Raw genomic sequence first — 24069 nt, 5'->3', positions numbered from 1 at the left:
GATGCTCTTTATATGCAAAAAAAAAACCGCATAAAATACGGTACCTATATTTTTATATTTATGTATGACACTAATTTCAATATTAGGTATTGCAAAATTATTGTAACTTAGTACATACTATAAAATATCACGTTATCACTCATAATATCAAAGCACTAGTCAATAATATCATCACTGGTATAATTCTGCAGCTACAAACAGCTAACAAAGAAAAAATGTAAAATTAAAGCTCATGCCTCATTGTGTCACCAGAAATTTATCAACTTATTGAGCGCATGCGCGGACGAACAGACGTACGTCGATCCTTTAGCTGCGCGCGCGCATCTTTTTTTTATCAAACATTTAAGTGTCGCATTTATTTTATCACTATAAGAACAATTAATAATTCAATTTTTTATATACTTTTCTAACGAATTTAATTCTATAATTAATTTTTATTTTTTTTATTTTTATATAGAAATGGGTTTGTTTCACAAAGTTTTTGTGTTATTGTTTTTATCAAAAGTGATTTTAAGTGAGAAGGTTTTCAAAAGTGTTCCAGTGACTGTAAAGTCGTATGAAAATGATACTGTGCTGCTTCCTTGCTACGTGAACACTTCAGGTAAATTATATACATATTACTTGTTTTACAAACAAATAGCGTTTCGTTTCGTTAGCTGTCTACCTTTATTAGGTAATATCTATTGTTTTTCTTTTCTCTTAAATTGTAATTTACATTTTCATAAATATTGTGCTGTATGTATATAATATTATTATGTGGATAACGGTGCTGGTTGTGTAATAAGTTAAGAATATTTAAGATATTAAGATACGTAACTTGTGTGTAAACTTTTATTATACAATTGTTTGTTGTCCTGAATACAATAAAATAAAATAAAATAAAATAAAATAAAATAAAATAGCTTTCCGACCGTGGTTTTGCTCTTTTAGATTACATGATTTTGGTTTGTTTAGTAAATTCAAATCCAGGCTAGTTAAGATAAGCTATTGAAAGCTCGTAATTTCTTTTAATATTAATTTTTTAAATACCAGTTGATCAAAGCTCTGTAAAAAGCTCTTCTGTAACTATTAATTTCATTATTATTATTAAAATTAAAGGCTGTGAAACTACTAATTTACAATTTTATTCCGCAACTAGTTATACAAGCTTACTACGTTTTATTTAAAATAAGTTATCGAGCTTTTATCGTCTACGACTCGACGTATAAGCTTTAAAATATAAAAGCTTTCTTTACAAAAGCTTTCAATATTACATTTACATAATAAAGATATAAATGCGACGGTAAAACTTTAGAGCACGTTTTTATTAGGAATGTCTTTGTAATAAATCAAATAAGAAACGCTTCTTGTGTTTAATATCGATCACATAAAAGTTGGCGTAAAACTCCTTGGAAGATTTTTGAAGTAAAATTCTTTACGCCCCCTTGACTAGGGGAGTAAGCTGGTGAATGCGTGACGAGAGCGTTACGAAAATGTGATCGGGCGAGAGGAACGAGTTGAGGGGGAGATATAAGTTAGTGAAGATAGAAAGAGAGAGAGTTACGTTTCATAAGTTTTACTTCAGTCGTGTGATCTAAAGCACAATCGGTTTTTTATAGTTTATTGCCAATACATAACAAACACTACTTTTAAAATGTAAGTACCACGGAAACCTCATGGGTTTACCCATAGGCGTATTTACATTAGGGGCTAAAGGGCCATGGCTCGTAGCGGTTTTTTTATCTAGGTACAGAGTCAATTATTTTATAGAGCATGTTTTTTCAAAAGAATTTTTAAATTTTGATTTTATGTTCGTGATAGTTTTGTATATTTCTTGAAGTTATTTGGGTTGTTCATTACTGTATTCTGATATAAATAGTTATCAGTTCTCTTTTGGTACTTACAGTATGAAAAGTCAAACGTATAACTCCAACTCTTTATTGATTAAATAATAAATATCTTGGTCATAATCTGGAACATATATCTCTCCTCCGGTCCGTTGGACCGACGATCTACGTAAGATTGCCGGTGTAGGCTGGATGAGGATTGCGAAAAACCGGGATGTCTGGCGCGAACTTATGAAGGCCTATGTCTAGCAGTGGTCTGCCATAGGTTGAAGTGGTGATGATGATGATAATGATGAATCTGGAACAGCTCTATTGGAGTTTATAGGTTTTTTTAATAAGTTACATAATTATCATAAGTTATATCTTTATTTAATTTCCATAAATACATGTAAAATTTTAGCCTAAATAATCCAATAGTTAAACGCTTGTAATGTTTTAAGAAGAGCGACGTGGTAGATTATGCTCTATATGAGATGTCTCCAAAGAGAAATAATAACTGGGGTAGGGCAGAGCAGGAAATATTCTGCTTAAAATCTGGAGCACCTAGACCTTACAGAAGATCACAGCTAAATAGCACTGCTCTTAAGAATTGTTGTGATCCTGTGGTGAGTAAGGTGGCCATAACTCCTGGAAATGCGTTATGTCGACAGCAGGGTTAGGATCTGCGACATACTTGTTTGACATTTTTGTAGCATATACAAAAAAGTTCCTTGCTTAAAGTATCGAATATGTTGTCACTAACTGTTATTACCAGATGTAGGTACTCCACAGCAGAAATAGTTGAAACTACAAGCGTTAAGCTAATTATTAATAATTGTATTTGCTCGCAAACGAAAAAAACCGACTTCAATTACATCGACAAGTAATACAACGTAGGTAGACGAAAATATTGTCAAGTAAATACGCGTTATCAAAGATTACTCAAAAAGTTGTTATCAGATCTCGATGAAATTTAAATATGACCACAAGATAAATACCAGCTTACGATTAAATTAAAAATCATCAAAATCGCTACATCCAGTAAAAAGTTATAATACAACGTAGCTCAACGAAAAAATAGTCAAGTAAAAACGCATTATTAGATATAAGTCGAAAAGTTTTTGTTAAGCCTCAAATAAATTTAAGTGGGACCAAATGACACACACCACCTTTCGATTGAATAAAAATTGTCGAAATCGGTCCACCCAGTCAAAAGTTCTGAAGTAACATACATAGAAAAAAATACAGCCGAATTGAGAACCTCTTGTAATAGTTTACTCAACTTGTAATAGTTTAGACACTTATTATGATTATAAAAGTTACAGCCGTAATTATATTTAAGCTAAAACCATTATATCAATGAAAGCCGTGGTTGTCGACAGTCAATATTTTTTTTATGGTTATCTACAGAGATAATGTTAATAAAGATGTATAAAAAACCGTCAAGTTCTAAGGGTTTTAGGACGAGAGGTTCAGTAGAAGAAATTAAGCGATGTCCGTGTTAATTTATAACTTGTATTTGTTACTACATATGTAATACGCTAATATATACTATATATAATAATATGCTAAGGTTTAAGATGTTTGCCTCCCATTTTAGAAAAAAACCTCACAATTACTCCACATAAATTAAATATAATTTTATAGATAATTGCTTGCTCTACAACAGCATTTTCAGAATCAACAACTTAAAAATTTATTAAAATTATACATATGAAAGACGGATTTAATTTTGATATTATTATTGTTTAATAATTATATTTTTTTAGCAAATGATTAACTTTATACAACGTACTGATAACAGTAACTCACACTTGACCTTGCTTATGGCCATATATGATTGTACGCGGCGCACTCTTCGCGGTCTACCGCAAAAACAGTTGATTGTATGAAAAAAAAATGTTCAAACAAAAGTTTTAGAGAATTTTATACTCTACAACTTTTATACGAGGTGCAAATCTCATGTAAGCAATAGAAAGCGTGATATTTGCGAAAAACCGATTTTTATGACCTTTGACATTCAATATCTTAAGACGCAGACACGATAACATTTGTGACTTTTGAGACAACATTTAGAACGACAAAACAAAAGTTTATTACCAGTTTACAGCTTAATATCTTTCATTCCGAGGTGATACTCCTAAAAGGTCTGGGCTACCTCTAAGACGGATACAGAAACGTAGCATTCCTTACACACGGAACCTTAAAAACGAGTCTCATTATACGCATCATTATTTATAAATTTAACACGACATTTCTAAAACAAATTATTGTAGTTGATCCCACGTTGGTTCGGTTTTACGATTTAATTTAACTTTTTAAATATAGGCGGCTGATACACGTAGCTTTAATTTGTTTGATAAAATATCGGAATAACATGTCGCGCTATAATCTGAATTGAGATTTGAAGCTTATCTAGCACATAAGCTACGGATACGCTCTATCAGCAGACCGAAAACAGAAACTAACCTGAACCTTCATTCATGTAAATTTATAAACAACAACTTATGGATTTACAGGTCGCCAATAGAAAATTTTGGCAGATAAGGTTATCGTTATAGGAATTTAATATATTTCTTATAATCTGTATAATTCAAATTATTATTGACATTATAAAAAAAATAATATTGACTGTAAAAAAAAAAATTTATCAATTGTAATCGAATTATGGATCTAATATTTAAAAACCAAATTTTTTAATTTTGGATGTCTGATTTGAGAAGACAAAAAAAAAATTATTAAAAAAATCAAGACTGAATTCAAACTTCAAACTTAACAGAACGTTGATGGGTACTCTAAAATTTACCCTAAAATTGGTATAGTTTAATAGTATATAGTATAGAAGTAAATAGTGTGTCGAGCGCCTTAAAATTTTAAATTAGTTTAAACAAATAGCCTACCATAATTTATATGGTCACTTTTTATTAATCTTTAAATTACTATGTCGCGACGACGTAACTTATTTATTTGGTAACCAATTATGTTTTAACCATAAAAGAAATGCTTCTGCTCTTATTAATGAAATATACTTCATCACTTATTAAAATTAATGTTTATTTTTGTATAATCAGATAATTGTGTTTGCTCGTAAGCGCCGAACCGACCGACTTCAATTACATCGATAAGTAATACAACGTAGGTAGTGGAAAACATTTTATCAATTAAATTCGGAATAGCTCAAAAAGTAGCCGCCAGATCTCGATCAAATTTAAATGGGACCACACGATCAGCATAAGCTTTCGATAAAAATATAATTAAAATTGGTACTCCCAGTAAAAAGTTATGAAGTACCAGACATAAAAATAGAGATTTTTTTAAAGTCAATTAAATAATAATAGAAATGCAATTAGAGTTCAATGAACTAAGAACTTAATATTTTCGATCTTAAGGACTGTTTCAGCCAATACTGTTAAGCTATTCGACATATAACGGTATCCAATAGATAAAAGATCTCTTTATCCGTTAAATATTCTTAACCTATCGATTTTATACTAGAATTTATACTAGAATCTCTGCACTAGAAATACAGAAAGACAGAGAACTTCACTGCTCGCCCGTTTTGAGTTCCAATGTTCCAAATCTCACTCTAGGAGTCAACAGACCTTCCAAACTTTTGCAGCTATAATCGTAATAACAGTTTTGAAGTACTTTTTAATTAGGAAATAGGAATATTATCGGATAAGAGACCAGAACATCGACATAGCGATTCAATGGGAAAATGCTACCAGCATTCTTGGCACCTTTCTACGCGGATATCATTTATACCATAAATATTTGTAAATATTTAGTTCTGTTAATATGTAAGTATATGTATATACAAAAATTACAAAATAAATTTATTATCCTTTTTTGAAGAATATATCACTCATTTATCCAGTTTGACAGTTTCCTTTCCATTGTAATTAAAATTCCATTCAGAACGAAATACAATAAAAGTATGTTAAAAAAAAAAAACATATTTTGCGAGCAATCAGATGCGGCTCGGTTTATTAATTCACAAAGGCACAAAAGAGCGACATTTTTGTGTTGCGCACGTTTGTGTGCACGTACCGTGCTTGTGGCTATGTGTCGCGTTTTGTTGGGATAGTCCCGCTGATAAACTGTCTTTCCATCTATCTCTATAGAAGATAAAAATGTCACTTCTTTTTATATTAATGGAACTATATCTTAGCTATTTTTCTGGGGAGATTTTTTTTAAAGCGGCCTCTTTTAAAAGTTTTTACCATTCTGTTAACTCTGTAAGGCTGGGTGAAAGCCTCTTTCGTGTATGGAAAGATTGGAATTTAATCTGCTTGTTTCAAAATATTAAAAAAAGAATGTCCAACTATAACAAACAATGCATGGTAACATCAATTACGGCGTGTTCGAAACGATGTTGTTGCCCCTTGTCGGAACACCGAATCTATGAAATTTGACAACGATTAGGATTTATTGGACGTGGCATAATTATATTGTTTTAATTTTTCACTAATTTCAGTTATTGTAGTTTCAATTCATCATTAATCAAAAAGAGATATTATATTAATTTCTCTCTTTTTTATTAGGTTTCTGTTATTACTTTAGATTAGGTTATTCACTGACATGTTTTTAAAAGTTTGGGGATTTCTTCCGCCACTTCGCAGTAGAATTAGTAAGTTATTTGAAATGTGTAAAAGCTAACTTGAGTCAAATAATTACTGCTTTGTGAGAATGAACCGATGTTTGTAACTCTTTCACGCAAAAACTACTAATCTGATTAAAGTAAAAATTGGTACTTCGATAGCTGGAAATTCACACTAACATATAGGATAATTTTCATCTAAACATTCCCATATAATCGGATATTACGCCAGACGCAACTAGATACCATATCCATCTATTCAATAGCTTCGAATGTTATGTGTAGTTAGTGACAGGAAGAGAACGTAGATTCAGATCTTTGTGTAGCATTTGATCCGAACCCCTCTAGATATAAGAATAACAATGTTACATTAACGAGAGCATCTATTGATATTATGATGTCCGTTTATAAGAAGCTGAGAAGTACATGTTTGTTTTGACTTTGTCACGTTTTTTAAAAACCGATACAGCTTAGAGATAAATGACGGGTCGTCAAATCTTAAGTATTTGTTTGATTTTATTTCTCTTCATTCACCGTCTTGTTTTATAGCCTATCGCCTATACCTATGCAGGGCCGGATTTAGAGGTCTGTAGTCCCCTTGGCCCCAAATTATTTTCCAAATAAAATAGACAATCTTAAAAAAAGGTAAAACGCAAAAAAGACATGAAAGGAAACGTTGTTTACTAATGTTTACTAATCTGAGTTTGAAATGTTTTTCCGAAGTCTATTTTCTCTTTAGTGGAGGCCTCGGGCCACCGGTTGCCCTCCCCTAAATCCATCCCTCTACCTATTTACAGGGCCGAACTACAACAACAACATTTCTACAATAGAATGTTGTGTTGGTACACACAATCTTATTTGTTGGAATAGCTTACAATTATTAAAATAGCTCTTACAAAATGCAATAGTAAATGTAGACTAACGCGCTAAAAAAATCTACTCACAATATATTGTCTCTCTAATTGTGACAGTAAACAAAAATTTCGACAATATCAGATGAGAATTTTTTTTTTTTTAAATAGATATACAATTATTAAAACCTTAAGTGTAAAATATGTTTCCCTCTATTACGACTACATAACATCTTTTCTATCGTAATTTAATACAACTATACTTTATTACATGTATTGTTACGAAAAAGATTATAATTGAATACATATAATTGAAACAACTCTAAAAAATACTTCAATAATACTTTCTACTTCACTTTTCCTCTTTTTGTATGATAGTAATGATCTTTACATAAAATAAATTTCTATTGTAATGGTCTTTAATAAAACTTAATTTTATGAATACTCTACCGGATGTTATTTAAGTTAGTGGTCGTAATAAGGATATCAAATTTAATTAACATTTCCAGATGATGCGAGAATGACATTTCATCAATAAATTGAATAGATTTTTATGCTTATTTTATTATAAAGCAGTATATTAAGCAATCGATTGCACAAGTGTCGTGAAATTTTTGCAAATTGTCTAATTTCAATATCCCATATTGGGAATCGAAATTGTTATTCTTTTCTTCTTCTTTTATTTTTGGCATACGATCGCCATTAGCGATATTCTGCCATTGTTATTATTTGAAGATGGAAATTGAGAATTTATGTATAAAATATCTTTATGTTGATTGACTTCCTATTATCTTGATATAATATTAATAATATCATCATTATGAATCAACCTGTAATATCCCACGGCTGGACATAGACCTCTATCCCCGTGTAGGAGAAGGATCAGAGCTTAATCCACCACGCTTTTCCATTGCGTGCCTCAGAGAGAACGTTAAGCTGACGGTCCTGGTTGTTATCATGTACAACTGATAGCAATCGTTACTCATAGTACGGAATATATACGCCAACCCTAAAGGCTAAGCTCTGATCCTTCTTCTAAATGGGGAAAGAGGCCTATGCCCAGCTTTGGGATATTACAGGCTGAAGCGTAAAGATAACCAAAAAGTAGTCGCCAGATCTGACTCGAAACCGGTACACCCAGTAAAATTTTATGAATTATTACATATAATAAAACATACAGGCGAATTCCTAATTTTTTTTGAAGTATGTTAAAATAATATTTTTCTATTAACAGAGACAAATCACCGAGTTCGATGGTACAAGAACAAGACACTCCTAGGCGACAGTCACGACCCTAACCATCTGATGCCGCCCCACACGAGGATGCACGCCAACTTCAGTTTGCAGATAGACCACCTCACTTCAAAGGACACTGCTGATTATACCTGTGAAGTAAGCTACGAACTAGAACTTACTAAGTAGGCTACATTGCATTTATAATATAAACGTATATCACCCAGTGACCTGACATCAATTTACTTAAATATGACATTAAAATGATATAAAATTAGTGTTTTATGTCACATTGATATCACGTTTAAGTAAATTTACGTCATATGTGTTCACTGGGTATGAGTAACTATATACACACTAAAGTATCAATACAAAATACTCCACAAAATTAATTTTGATCATCTTAAGTTAATAATTTTATTTTTTTGAAATAATTTATAATTTTAGTTTTCTTTTTCTTTTTTGTTATCTTTAAGTTACTTTTGGACCCCGTTTCACTGCTTGCTGATTTTATTCTACACATAAGTTAATGATAGGTTTTAGCAGCAGGATTTTTTCTTGCTTGCAGACCCTTAACGACGATTTCATTTCAACTATATCTTTAGGATACCCAACTGGAAATATTTAACATAAATTTTGACTAGCACGTTTGCGCAGTTTGTGGTGGCCTTGCTTTCTGTTCCGGAGGTTACGGATTCGATTCCCACCTAACTCTGGGTGTGATATTTGTATTTATCTACTTATATATGTATCATGTCTATGTATATTTATCAAAAACTAAGTTTAGACAAATTTTAGCTATAGCAGTCGGCTGTTACCTATAACACAATCATTAAGTTGCTTACTGTAGGAACAGACGACCGTGTGTATATGTTATAAGATATTTTTATTTATTGATAAAGTGCATTAATAAATATCGCTATACTAGTTAACGTCATATACCTACATCAAGTCTGCACCGGAGAGACGCTGAGATCAAGCTAAATTCAATAAGTGGCGAAAAAAGTTAAAATGTTAATATTAAAGTTCGGTGTTAATAACTCGAGATCCAACATGGCATAAACGTACTACGTTACTTTTTATTCCGATTGTCTAACGGGATAAAAATATATGCGTATACTAGCTGACCCCGCAAACGTTGTTTTGCCATAACACAAAATTTCAAATATTTTTCTCAATTTGATCGCAGCACCAACTGTCGGGACAAACTGAAATTAAAATAGAATAATTTTAACATTGTGACAAATTGTGAATCTAAACCATCCTCGAATCCCCTTGAAGTCACACAAAAAATTTCATAAAAATCCGTCCAGCCGTCTAGGAGGAGTTCAGTGACATACACACGCACACAAGAAATATATATATAAAGATTTGTACGATTTTATTTTTGTGTTACCCACACATTAGGAAATTCTAAACATTTTTTAAATATCATATCAAAAATCGACCGTTCCAGCGGGGATCGAACCTGTATCTCCGACTGGTCGATTTTTGATATGATATTAAAACATGTTTATATGCGTATATGTTAGGTTTAGCTAATTTTTTTTAACAATGTACAAGCGTGTTTAAAGATAGAAAAACAAAGTACTTACATACGACATACGTAAATTATTTCACAACGGACAAAGAATTGATTGCGAAATGGAGCGTTAATTGAAAATTACAATTACTTTAAACTAGCCGAGAGCTCTTCGATCTTAACTAACGCTATTAGTGCGTAGTGATGTGTCATTGAGATTATCGATAAAATTACTAAGTCCCCAGAACTATTTTTTACGATAAATAAATTGATCACGATTCTAAAAAAAAAAAAAAAATACATCCACAAATAGTCGATTTAAATACGAGTTTCATTTGTATATTTTTGGTCATTGATTTAAATTATAATTTAGTAGTCCAATATATTCTGTGTTATACTTGGATTAAAGATCTTTTTTTGTCTGATTTATTCTTCAATTGTTATTAGGTTAAAAAATTGAAAAACAAAGTTAATATCTTAATAAAATAATACAAAAAAAAATATGAGACGTCACGTGACGATTGGCAGCTGTGAAACATTTAATAAAAGTTTAATTGTTTTATAAACAAAAAATTTTAATTCAAAATTTTCTTTAAAATAGCGTCAACTCAATTATTATATAGTATAGTATAGTACATATATTCCACAATATAGCGTGGTGATGCGTCGCTACGGCCTGTATCGGCACGTAGACAATCAGGTTTACCCTCGTCTTTAGATATTTCACATCGAAAACTGTATCAATTTTATTGAGGCAAAGAGTCAATTACATTTGTTTTTAAAATTCATAACATTCCAAAAATATTACGATAAATATTTTATCGACACTACAACATCATTAAAGGCCTCGTCGGTTTGTTTAAACATTGAAGTACAGCGAACAATTACACAATTAAACAATTTGCCCAACTGTTTCGCGATCTACACCGACCCGTATCTAAACTACTACTTATTCATTTAAAGCCTAACCGAAATGACCCACAAAAAAATGACACGTGTATTCGTAATGGCTACAGATCTTGATTTAGACAACTTTATTAATGTTTGTGACTTCATAAAAGTAGTTAATTTTTTAAGAAAACTGAATTCAAACTTTTTTTTTGGCAAATCATAAAACTTCGAGAAGGTATCGTTAATTTTTTGTAAATAAATGATTTTGAGATATAATTGTAACTTAAACTGTAAAACTGGTGCGAAAAAAAAATGGTTTTTTTTTTAAGAAAGGACAATGGCCAAAAAAACCCAGGCTGAACAGATACAGGTGTAGCTTAAAATTATGGTAATATTGGTGATGAAAATATATGATATCATCACCATCAAATTCGGTGGCTAAATGTGTGATATTGCTATTTTTATTTTATCAGGGATGATTTTTTTATCTATAAGATATTTTCAATTTGGGTATCTCTGATGATGTAAATATGTTATTCAATCGTTTTAATATTGTTTCATGCAAGGCATCTTTTTGGTATAGGCGTACCGGACGTTATAAACGACGGGACGGACGATATTGTAATACTATAATTATCACTTTTAATAGACTAAAAGAAGGAAAGTGGTTCCCAATTCGACTTTTATTTTTATATATGTTTGGGAATAACTACTTTGTATTTGAAACCATTTTATTGATTATTTGCGTTGAGTTCAGTATAGAAACATACAGCCTCTGTGGTCTAGTGGTTATAAAAAAAAATGTAAGTACAGAAATATCTTTATTTTTATGTTTCTATATCTAACGTGACATACTCTAGGCTCAGAGCGGGATGTTGGAAGTTGTCTTCGTGCCTTGCCCACCCCAGATAATATAATACGCTCATTACATGGGCGCAGCTTCCCAGGGTTCTTTTACCATGGATACAACTACAATAGTATTCCAAAATGGAATGTCTCCCATCTCCTCTTTTATAAAACACATAAGTGTAATAGGTTTTTCTTCTTACGTGCCTGGACTGAATCCTGCATCTTATTAAAATATTGTTCTCTTCGTGCAGGTGTGTTCTTTTGTTTATTGTTTTAGTTTTAGTACATTCCTGAAATGAATGTGTAACAAAATATAATAATAATATAAATATGATACCTACATAGTTTTCGCAATATGTTTTTAATTGAAATCGCCAATTGTATTGTATAGACATACGATACGTAGAATAATTATTGTTATTACGATGACATATATGTATTTTATTAAGAAAGTATTCAATTGTCGCTATCGTATGCTGTGTTAATACCTGTGACAATAATGTGTTTGTCATCTTCGAATAAATAAAACTATTTAATAACTTAATAACTTATTTATATCGACAAAGATATCTTAAAGATAAAAATAAAACGCCCCAAATAAAAACTCTCTTTGTTGTTAAACTTCTCAGTGTTGTTAAACTCTAATCTGTTCTCAGTGTTTTTAAACTCCAGTGTCGATGGGAGTGTAATAAAACGATTGAATAACGTATTTACATCATCAGAGATACCTAAATTGAAAATATCTTAAAGATAAAAAAATCATCCCTGATGAAATAAAAATAGCAATATCACACATTTAGCCACCGAATTTGATGGTGATGATATCATATATTTTCATCACCCAATATTACCATAATTTTAAGCTACATCTTGTATCTGTTCAGCCTGGGTTTAATTTTCATACTTCCGTGGCCATTGTCCTTTGTTTTTTAAATAAATTTATATACAAAATTATAAGTAATAAAGCTTGTTAAAGAGTTTTTTGAATCGTAAAGTATAAAATTTTAAGTTCAGAAGATGTCTTAGTTCAAAAGGTCAGGTTAGGTGAGATCGTTAGTAAATCGATAGCAGTTCTAATTTTAGTTTCAATAGAATAGTCTGTTACAGGCTCTGAAACATAAAAGTCTATATAATTTTAAAAGTGCAAATATATCTCAATTATTAATAATTTGTTACTACACTCAACAAAATTTCAAATGAAACCGTTTCCGGATTTTAAATTTATTTCTCATTCACGGCGGGAGGAAGGCGGTACTTAATGTAGACCACTAATTACTTAGCCCTTTGCTACTTTATTTGTTAACTCTAAATAAATATCCGTCATATTTGATTAGCTGATTAAATTGCCTCTTGTCTTTATCCGAGTCTGTTTAAATTAAATCAAACTTTCAAAATCATTTTTTTAAGCATAATTTGTTATTTAAATCATCACTATTATCAGCTCTCCTCTATCGACATCTAGATCTTTTAATACAGCTATCATCCAACCACTTCATCGACATTCTCAAGTCATTAGTCAATATCGTGGACAGCTGCCTGATACCGTGTTTTCTTGTACGTGGTCTCTGCTCGAAAACCTTTCAGTGCCATCAGCTCTACGAGGTATGAGCCCTGTCAACTATCTTCAGCTTACAAATCTGATGCGTTACATCGAGCTGTCGTTAGTGCGCGGATCTTTTTGTTTTCTAATTTTATCTTGATTGATAAATAGCAAGCTTGAAAAATAACTAGCTAAAAAATTCCGAGCATAGGTATCCATTGCTCACTGTGCGAATGGAAGATTTTATTCATTAGCCAATTTTTTATTCAGGTGGTTCGGGAAGAGCCATGGGGACCGATAAGACAGACGCATTCTATTGAAGTACAATGTAAGTATATAGTTCATTACAGCCTAAACAGTCCACTGCTGGACATAGGCCTCCACAAGTTTACGCCAAAAATAACGTGAACTCATGTGTTTTGCCCATAGTCACCACGCTGGGCAGGCGGGTTGGTGACCGCAGTACTGGCTTTGTCGCACCAAAGACGCTGCTGCCCGTCTTCGGCCTGTGTATTTCAAAGCCAGCAGTTGGATGGTTATCCCGCCATCGGTCGGCTTCTTAAGTTCCAAGATGGTTGTGGAACCTTGTTATCCCTTAGTCGCCTCTTACGACACCCACGGGAAGAGAGGGGGTGGCTAAATTCTTTAGTGCCGTAGCCACACAACACTACACAAGTATATAGTTACTGTATGTATATTTATGATTGATTCGGTTTTATAGCCCCATAATTACATAGTCATTACATAAAAATACTAATCATATGTAATATAATTTACAAGTTTTGTGTAATTATTTTGTTTATTTTGATACTCAATCAACTATACAAATCAACTCGTTTCTTATACAAAATACAAAATGGCGGCACTAAAATAGACTGCTATTACTTTTGTTAGGTCACCTACGCACAATTTTAGTTGCTTTACATTATTGTTTTGCACAATACTTAAATTTGTAGAAATGTAAATCACCGAGTTTGACCTTGTTTTTTAGTACAATTTCATTTTGTTATTTTATGTATTAATTAATTTTGTCTTGGTTGTCAATTGTGGGGCAAGTTGGAGTTTTTGCCCCATCCTGACTCGAAGCTAATAACAACTACACAGGAGATGTCTATTATAACATCGAATCATTTTTTTGATGAAGTAATATTATTTTGTTTACCATGTTATAAACTATTGTAAATGTATGACATTATTCACGCAATATCCAATCATTCGATTGTTGTTTTAGGAAATAGAGTAAATATATTTTTACGATTCAATTTGTCTTATGTGTGACTCATTAATATGTTAACTTTTTAACATGTATAAGTGTATGAATTAATAAGTAGCCTATTGTTCGCAAATGCGATAATGTAACAACGTATTTGTTTAAATCGGATTAGTGAATCTTGAATGTAATTGAACGGCTTGCGACAGAACGCTTTCTAAAAGACACTTGAACTATACTCTATTATTATTTTACAAATCACTCAATTAATTTATTAAACTTGTGTGAATGCAAATTATTAATTTACTTCAAAAACGGATTACGTGTAATATAAGTTTTTACTAATTGTACCGAATTTGATTTAGATCCAGCAAGTTCTTTTTGAGTTACTTCTAATAGTGCGTAATTAATTGATTGTATTTTTCAAGTACCTACGTTGTCTAATACAATAATAAATAAAAAATACAATCGTCGGTGTCTAATACAATGTCACGTAGAGTTACAAGCTATTACATAATAACATGTAATATAAATTATGGCAATAACTTTTGCATTCCTATGAGATTCAAACATCAATATAGTACAGAATAGCATTTGTATGAACATTTTACAAGTCATGTCAATTTTACATGAAGCTCCCACTGGCTTGGAATGTGGATCCTTGATATTGATAAGAATCGACAGGGCCGAATTTAAAAAGGAGCCCCTGGGCAACGGAAGATGGAGACGCCTTATTATTGTTTTCTGAATATTTTTTAGAAATATGTTTTTAAATCAGGTTTTTTTTTATTCATATCATATGAACAAAACAATATTCCTATGAATTTCATTCACATTATTCTGTATTTTCATGAAAAAATGCGGAAATATATCTTGAAAATTAAATCGGTAAGGCTGAACGAGAGCATTCAAAACTGGTATAGTTTTTAATTTTTATTGGAGAGGTCCATTTTAGTATAAAATGTAAGATAGTCATTAGTTATCCTCTAGCTCGTCTTTCATTGATATCTCCAAATATCGAAATAGAATCAATGTGCGTTAGTTTTGCGTTTTTAACGATATTTATTTATTAAAACGACTGATACTCGCGGTTGTTTGTGTGTGTATAGACAAACCTATTTCATTACAATTTCACTACAATTGCTTTTAGAGTAATAACTCTACGTTTAGAAGATGTTTCAAGTTAAATTTACAATATTTTTTAGGTTATAACCAAAAAAATGTCGTGGTTGACCAATTGAGTTTCTTTCTTTTTTTAGTCGAAATACTAATTACAGATTTAACCATCCAACACCGTTGTTCACTCAAACTTAGGTCCATGAATATAAACAAAATAGGTCACAATTTTATTTATTCAAAGCTACGGAATTAGGTTACACTCAGGGAAACTTTTTAAATACTGTTACGGTGGTAAACAAGTGTACGGACTGCATGATGGCAAGCGATTACTGTAGCTAAAGGTTGCTTGCAGCATGCGCAGTAACAAAAACGCAAAGCCAACCCCCCTAACCCTTACTATTAACGCAGTGCATCAACAGCATTTCTGGCTACCTTCATTACAAAAGGAAAACAACACTACTAGAGACCAATACTATTTTTTTTATACAATTAGATCTAGATTTAACTGACGTAGGGCACAGCAGGAATTTCCTGCTCGAAATATGGAGCAGCCCGAGTGGGGTAGTACCTCGACCTTACAGAAGATCACAGCTAAATAATACTGTTTTCAAGCAGTATTGTGTTCGTGTTGGTAAGTAAGGTGACCAGAGCTCCTGGGGGATTAAGGATTGAGTCGGCAACGCGCTTGCGATGCTTCTGGTATTGCAGGCGTCTTTAAGCTACGATAATCTCTTACCATCAGGTGAGCCGTACGCTTGTTTGCCGTCCTAGTGATATAAGAAAAAAAAAATCGACTAACCCCATTCTTAATTCCCTCCAGGAGCTCTGGTCACCTTATTCACCAACAATTAACTATCATCTTCTGCAAAGTTTTGATACTTCTCAAGTTTTAATGCCAGAGATTTCAGAGCACAATTTCTTAATATATCCTATTTAATTGGAATACTTTATCCTTGGAAGAGCAACTTATTTATTACCTGACCCGTAGAATCGACTTATCAAAAAAGGCTGAAGAAATTTAAAAAATTGTTTTAAATTGCACTTTAGATGCTCCAACAGTAAGATCGATACCTGATGAAGGGTTCCTAGAAGTGAAGAAAGGTGAATACGTGGATTTCGGCTGTGAAACCTCAGGCACTCCCCCGCCTATTGTGAACTGGAGAAAAAATGTAAGTGTATACCCATTTAGCATTTATTTTTTACTATTAAATCGTAGTTGCTCAAATAGTTGAGAATTTTTTAAAGCCTTAAATACTAAGTTATAAAAAATACTTAGTCATATTCACCATCACATCTGTCTTCGGAATGTTAAACCTATTTACTACCTAATGACTGAAGTCCAGACCTTGACAAATTAATTTCGTTCGACTTTTAACTACGTTTCTTCAAATGGGTGGGGGGGGGGTATGTTGGTATCACCGATTTTACTAATTCTTACACCAGTGGAATGCTATGTTATCACTGAGTGAGGGCTAGTTGACAACCAATATAGTGTAATCCACGCGGAAAACTAGCTACAAATAAAAACGACTTTCCTGTTTCATATTTTTCTACTAAATAACTCTAAACATTAACACCGTAATTATTCAGAGTTCTTCTCTATGATCCAGGGCGAATCGATGGCGTTATTGGAGCACAGATCGCGAATTCGATTCCGTGCTGAGAACCGCTTGTTAGCTGGAGTGTACGAGTGTATCGTGAACAACGGAGTCGGTGATCCCGTTACAGCCGCCATCACTGTTATTATACAAGGTATTATTTTACTTTATATATTAGAAAATATGTACATAATTATAAATGAATTTGTAAAAATTAGTAAAAATAAACGATAGTAAATTGTAAAAAAAAAAAAATAAAAAAAAAATTATAAATTATACTTTTTTTGGAGTTTACCTCTTAAGAAACGACTCTTGGTATAAAAAGAAAAAGATGAGTAAAATTGTATGGAACAACGAAACAACAGTGACGCTGAGTGAACACTTAACAGCTAAACTGTAGCAAGATACATATATGTAAGAATAACAGTACAGTAATACCCCGGACTTACGCGATAGGTGGGACTGAGCGCTATCCGCGTAAGTCGAATTCGCGTAAGTCGGGGTACAGTTTGGCGGGGTATTTTTCGTAATTGATCTGACTGTCGATTCCCAAAAAACACAAAATCGTAACTTATGTACCTACGCGCCGATTCCGCACTACGCGTCTGTGCCTGTTGTAAACTGAACGAATAATAATACGGGTGGGGGGAGTCAAACAAAAAACGAATAGACGAGAAAATTAAATCGCGTAACTCCGAGTTCGCGTAAGTCGAGGTAGCGTAAGTCGGGGTATTACTGTATACCAGATCTACTGTACCGATGCAAATAGCAAACTTTAATTTATGTTTTGATTTGAAAGTTTATTGTTTTACATAATTATAATTCAATTATTAAATAATAGAACATTTTATTTTTTTATATCACGGTAATTCTTCTCAAGGAGTTAACTTCACAACTTCAACTTGTTGTAATAGCTAGCACTACTTTGTTTGGTTCTAATTGAACTTCCATAATATATTTACTTCTGTAGATGCTCCAGAAGTATCAACGGAACGCAGTTTCGTTCATAGCGCGATAGGTCTTCGAGCGGTATTAGCTGCTAAGGTAGAGTTCGCGATACCTCCCGCGCGGACAGCTTGGTATAGAGATGGAAGACTTGTGAAAACCGATGACAGGTATTGTTTTGGTACTAATTATATACGGCCTCCAAGTTTTTGGGGCCCAGATCGACCCAATTGTGTTATGAATAATTCGTTCCGCCTTAATACGAAAAGAAACGATGATCATTTTGTAGAAGTCCGATAAATACAATGTTACAGTTGAGGATACCAAAATAACTACTGCAGCCTAAAGAAATCAATTCTAAATTTGATTAACCTGTACCTTATATAAAATTAAGAAATTTTCGAATTATTGTGATACAGAACCCATTACAGAAGGGTTCTGCTTAGTTGTTATAAATAACGTAGCAAATGTATGAAGACACAATTCATAAATAAAAAACACCATATTATTAATTTGAAACATACGTATATATTCATTATATGTATATTTGATAAAAAGCAGTTATTGTTGCAATAAACAATCATAAGCTCTTTATGTTGAAGTTACTACTACTGAGACTCATTGTAATTTGAAATGTTCAAGTAACTCTGGGATTTTCTATATTTATTCATTACTTTCTAATATGAGCAAATGAAACTTGCTAATTTAACGTGATAATCTAATTAATTTATTAAATTTCAGAGTAATAATAATAGTGCAAGAAAATATCCACCAATTAATATTCCGATCTGTTCGAAAAATTGATTTCGGAAATTACACGTTCAGAGCGGAAAATAAACTCGGGATGGCGGACGTTTCTTTTAAATTAACTGGTGAGTAACTTTTGTTTCTGTTAAGATATGCCTGGACCACGATTCTACGAGTAGTTGTTGAATCGTATTTCATTGGTTTGTCAGTGATCTTGTGCGAGTTGGCTGTTTTTTACTTCGATGTTTTGTTTTACTCCGGCTATATTTGCCTTTTTATTTGCACAAATCTTCTGCTAATATTATGAATGCAAAAAAAAAATAATGCACATTTATTACTCTTTAACATAAAAACTACTAAAACAATTGCAATGAAACTAAGTAGACAGCAGAAGATATTGAATAATGCAGAATATACTTTTCATACGAATATTTCTAATAGATTGGCAGGTATGCAAGAAGCAGCAAAAAACATACACCTACAATTTAGAGATTTTTCTGGGTAATGTAATCCGTTCTAATGTTTTTGTTAGGTGTACCCAATGTGGCATCGTTCAAAGTAGACCCCGCTCTGAATAAAGCGACCTCCACCAGCTTTACTCTCATCTGGGAAGTTGATTCTTATTCTAATATAATCGGTTGGTACTTTTAAATTTATTTATTTTTTTGTATAAATGTGTTTTATGTTATTGACATAATATATTGAACTTTAATTTTTATATTTAAATAATTGTGTTTGCTCGCAAACGAAAAAAAAACCGACTTCAATTACATCGACAAGTAATACAACGTAGATCGACGATAAAATAGTCAAGCAACTACGCGTTATCAAAGATTACTCAAAAAGTACTTATCAGATCTCGATAAAATTTATATGTGACCACATGATAAACACCAGCTTTCGATTAAATTAAAAATTATCAAAATCGGTACACCCAGTAAAAAGTTATTACGGATTTTCGAGAGTTTCCCTCGATTTCTCTAGGATCCCATCACCAGATCCTGGTTTCGTTATCACGGTACCAAACTAGGGATATTCCCTTTCCAACAAAAAAAGAATTATCAAAATCGGTACATGCAGTAGAAAGTTATGCGGTATAATACAACGTAGGTCGATGAAAAAAGCGTCAAGTAAAAACGCATTATTAGATATAACTCGAAAAGTAGTTGTTAGATCTCAAACAAATTTAAATGGGACCAATTGGCACACACCACCTTTCGATTAAAACAAAATTTGTCGAAATCGGTCCACACGGTCAAAAGTTCTGATGTAACATACATAAAAAAAAAAAAAAAAAAAAATACAGTCGAATTGAGAACCTCCTCCTTTTTTGGAAGTCGGTTAAATAGTTACTTTTATTTTTAAGTTGTAATCATATACATGTTATTTATATTTTAATATGCTAAGGTTTAAGGTATTGGCCTCCCTTTTTAGAAAAAGCCTCACAATTATTCCACATAAATTATATATCATAGATAATTGCTTGCTCTACCGGCGTCCACAACTAAAAAAAAAAAAAGTTAGTGCTTTTATTTTCAAATTAATTAATTTTAAAATTATATTATGGCTTTAATTTTGAAACAACGTCAACATGATTGACGGTCGGTAAATTTTTTGTTCAATTTCAAATCCACTCATGTATAAATACATTTTTGTAATTTTGTAAAGTGATAATTATTATACTTATTTAGTGTGAATTATGCGCATGGGTATAGCTCGTAGTTATTTTAATAAAGAAAAACATTGGCGCCCAACGTGGGACTCATGTAATTTTACTTAACAAAAAAAAAAACTGATTCAACGTGTATCGTTTTTGCTAGAGACAACATTTTATGAGTTTTTAGTATAATTTACATTTTTATAGTCTACAGAAAATGACTATTTTATAAAAAATATATGCCCAATGCACCCTATAATTTTAACTTAACGAATAAGTTGATGAAATATTATTATACATGCTAAGGACGCTGTATTAGCGATAAGGCCGCCTGTTGCAACTGATGCAAATTCCATTTTTATATATAATTTGTAATACTATTAAAACCTTGTATTGGTGTGCGAAAGTGTAAATAAATTAATAATTATGAATTTTTAATATGCTTAACATTTTAATACTAAACAGAATTTGTCATTTTAGTAAAATTGGCACCCAACGTGTGACTTTTATGATTTTAACATCACAAAAAAATGTGTGTCGTATTTGCTTTTGGACAAACTAAATATTAAATATTTGGTAAATTCTGATTTTTTTGACATTTTAATAATATAAACAAAATAACTATATAAAAAATGGTGCCCAATATGGGATTCAGTAATTTCAACTTTTTTTATTTTATATTTGCAACGTATAATATTTTATGTATTATTAAAATTTGATATTTTTACTATAATATTGAAGAAATGTGTAATTTTGTAGTTTTTATTTATTTTATATGTTATTAACAGAGTATCGCCTCTGGCTTCGTCCATATTATGGTCGACTATCAACCACGGAAGATGGATTAACGACTAACCCTCCAACTAATTTATGGAGCAGTATCGTTGTTCCGGGAGATTCTGATAAAGGTGTGTATTTATACGTTCTTATATATTATTAAATTTATTTGGAATTATTTGTAAATGATAATTTTTAACATGACATAATTGATTTTGAGCAAAACGTACCGTTTTATAAATATGAGAACAAAGTTTTAGTCTCTTAACATTTGATGAGTTTTGTTTTAATTAAACGGAAAAGTAATTGACTTTTTTTTTCTATTTAAAATCTAAATAGTATTCAAAAGCCTGTAGTATTTTATGTAACATCTATATTTTTTATTATTAAGCATCAATTTAATTTATCACCTTTTTATGCAACAAAAAGTTAAAAAAATAAATTTTTACAGGACCAATTCACAGCGCTTCATATACAGTGAGAGGTCTTACGCCATCTACAGTATATGAAGCAATAGTTACGTCTAGAAACGGGTAAATTTGAGTAATTTATTTATATCTAACAACAACACAGCACTGGCTGATGCGCTAGCGGTCGCGGGTTCGATCCCCGCTCACGACAGATATTTGTATTGGTCATATTGTTTGTCATGGTCTGGGCGTTAGTGATTGTATATTGTGTGTGTTTTCGGACCCCTAACACAGAAGAAAATCTTACGAGGGACCACTGAATGTGAAGCGTTTTATTCCACAACACTTAATATTATTAAAAAAAAAAAACAGGCTAAGTATTAAAAACATTCTTAATAAACAAACAAAAACAGATAAAAAATGTATAAAGTATTTGTAATCCCTGTTTCAAACACACAATAGTTTACAATAACTTCCCAGACAAATCATCGTTTTTTATTTGGAATTTTCAGTATATGATATCATATGATATTATGATATATATATATATATCATATATCATATATCATATATATATATATATATATATATATATATATATATATGATATATGAAATATATATATATATATATATATATGAAATTGTGTAGCAAGTTACATAATTATATTTTTCATAGGTTCGGTTGGAGTAAGCAGTCGCCAATATTACATTTTGCTACAGAGCCTGGAGGTACTTTTTATTTATCATTTTACGCTATTTACATATTTTTTTATTATATTTATATTGCCAGTGCTGTAAACTATTTTTCGAGAAATAATTTTATAATGAGTTACTGGAATATTCGACGAGAATATAGTCACTGGCTATTTAATAGATTTTAGACATTTATCTTTTTCAAATGAAGCAGTTTCTCTTACGAAAATTACAAAAAAAAGATATAAGTACATATTTTTTTTAAGATTTAAAGCAAGCAAAATAAAATACAATGTCGAAAGCAGTTTGTTATAAGTGATTAAAAATAAAATGAAATATATATAAAACTAATTTCAATGTTATCTTTAATGTAATATTAAATAAATAGTTAATTTCACAGCTGGCAGAACATTACCATCGACCTCAGACTACACAGATATAACACAATTATTAGAAGAGGAACCAGAACAAGCGTACAACATAACACAAGCGCGCGTTTTTGAACAATACAACGAACCGTCAAACGCCGGAAAGAGGAAAAAACCATTTTTACAAATTATGTGTATTTTATTTACAATTTTGTATTCATTGAGTTGATGTTTTAAATAAAGATTTAATATATATAATGTCCATTAGCTTATAAAAAAAATAATATTCTTAAGACATATTGAATGAAAGATGTTATTCATTTTTAATACTTCGAGTTTAAAAATCGATTAAATAGCTGATATGATAAACTAGTTCTAACGTTGTCATGTTAAAAAAATAATTAGCTACAATTCAACTTTTGTGTATAAAGCTATACGTCAAGATTAATAAAAGAAAATTTTAGTTAACAAATGGTAATTTATATGAACAAAATAAAGAATTAAAATAAATGGTGCATTTAATACTTTGTACTAGAAAAAAACATAGATAATAAAATAAAAGGAATGCTTTCATTCATAGTCTGTGCTATGCAACCACAACGACTGCTTTTTTAACCGACTTCCAAAAAAGGAGGAGGTTCTCAATTCGACTGTATTTTTTTTTTTTTTTTTTTTATGTATGTTACATCAGAAGTTTTGACCGGGTGGACCGATTTCGACAAATTTTGTTTTAATCGAAAGGTGGTGTGTGCCAATTGGTCCCATTTAAATTTATTTGAGATCTAACAACTACTTTTTGAGTTATATCTAATAATGCGTTTTTACTTGACGCTTTTATCGTCGACCTACGTTGTATTATACCGCATAACTTTCTACTGGATACACCGATTTGAATAATTCTTTTTTTGTTAAAAAGGGGATATCCCTAGTTTAGTACCATGATAAGGAAACCAGGATCTGATGATGGGATCCCAGAGAAATCGAGGGAAACTCTTGAAAATCCTCAATAACTTTTTACTGGGTGTACCGATTTTGATAATTTTTAATTTAATGAAAAGCTGATGTTCATCATGTGGTCACATTTAAATTTTATTGAGACCTGATAACTACTTTTTGAATAATCTTTGATAACGCGTAGTTACTTGACTATTTTGTCGTGGATCTACGTTGTATTACTTGTCGATGTAATTGAAGTCGGTTTTTTTTCGTTTGTCTGCAAACACAATTATTTGGAAGTCTGTTAAAAAATTAT

At 31.4% G+C, this 24069-nt stretch overlaps 1 protein-coding gene across 1 annotated transcript; it reads left to right on the top strand.

Annotated features, from left to right (window-relative positions):
- The first annotated feature begins 459 nt into the window (after positions 1–459).
- LOC123667406 (igLON family member 5) lies at positions 460–23417 on the top strand. Its single transcript, XM_045601311.1, has 12 exons — positions 460–601; positions 8491–8648; positions 13562–13619; positions 16668–16789; positions 17231–17372; positions 18189–18333; positions 18905–19035; positions 19443–19547; positions 21356–21475; positions 21796–21877; positions 22433–22485; positions 22850–23417. The coding sequence occupies exons 1-12, from the start codon at positions 460–462 to the stop codon at positions 23044–23046; spliced, it is 1455 nt and encodes a 484-aa protein (XP_045457267.1). The 3' UTR covers positions 23047–23417.
- Positions 23418–24069: the final 652 nt, after the last annotated feature.

Source organism: Melitaea cinxia, chromosome 28 (assembly GCF_905220565.1).
Source record: "Melitaea cinxia chromosome 28, ilMelCinx1.1, whole genome shotgun sequence".
NCBI classification, from domain to species: Eukaryota; Metazoa; Arthropoda; class Insecta; order Lepidoptera; family Nymphalidae; genus Melitaea; species Melitaea cinxia.
The sequence above is the reverse complement of the archived record's forward strand: the minus strand, read 5'-3'. Positions and strand labels throughout refer to the sequence as shown.

Bases quoted from the DNA above. Each gene is read 5' to 3' on its own strand.
- LOC123667406 (XM_045601311.1), top strand. From the start codon at position 460: ATGGGTTTGTTTCACAAAGTTTTTGTGTTATTGTTTTTATCAAAAGTG. The intron at 13,620-16,667 runs GTAAGTATATAG...ATTGCACTTTAG, and splicing joins GCATTCTATTGAAGTACAAT to ATGCTCCAACAGTAAGATCG. The intron at 19,036-19,442 runs GTGAGTAACTTT...TGTTTTTGTTAG, and splicing joins CGTTTCTTTTAAATTAACTG to GTGTACCCAATGTGGCATCG.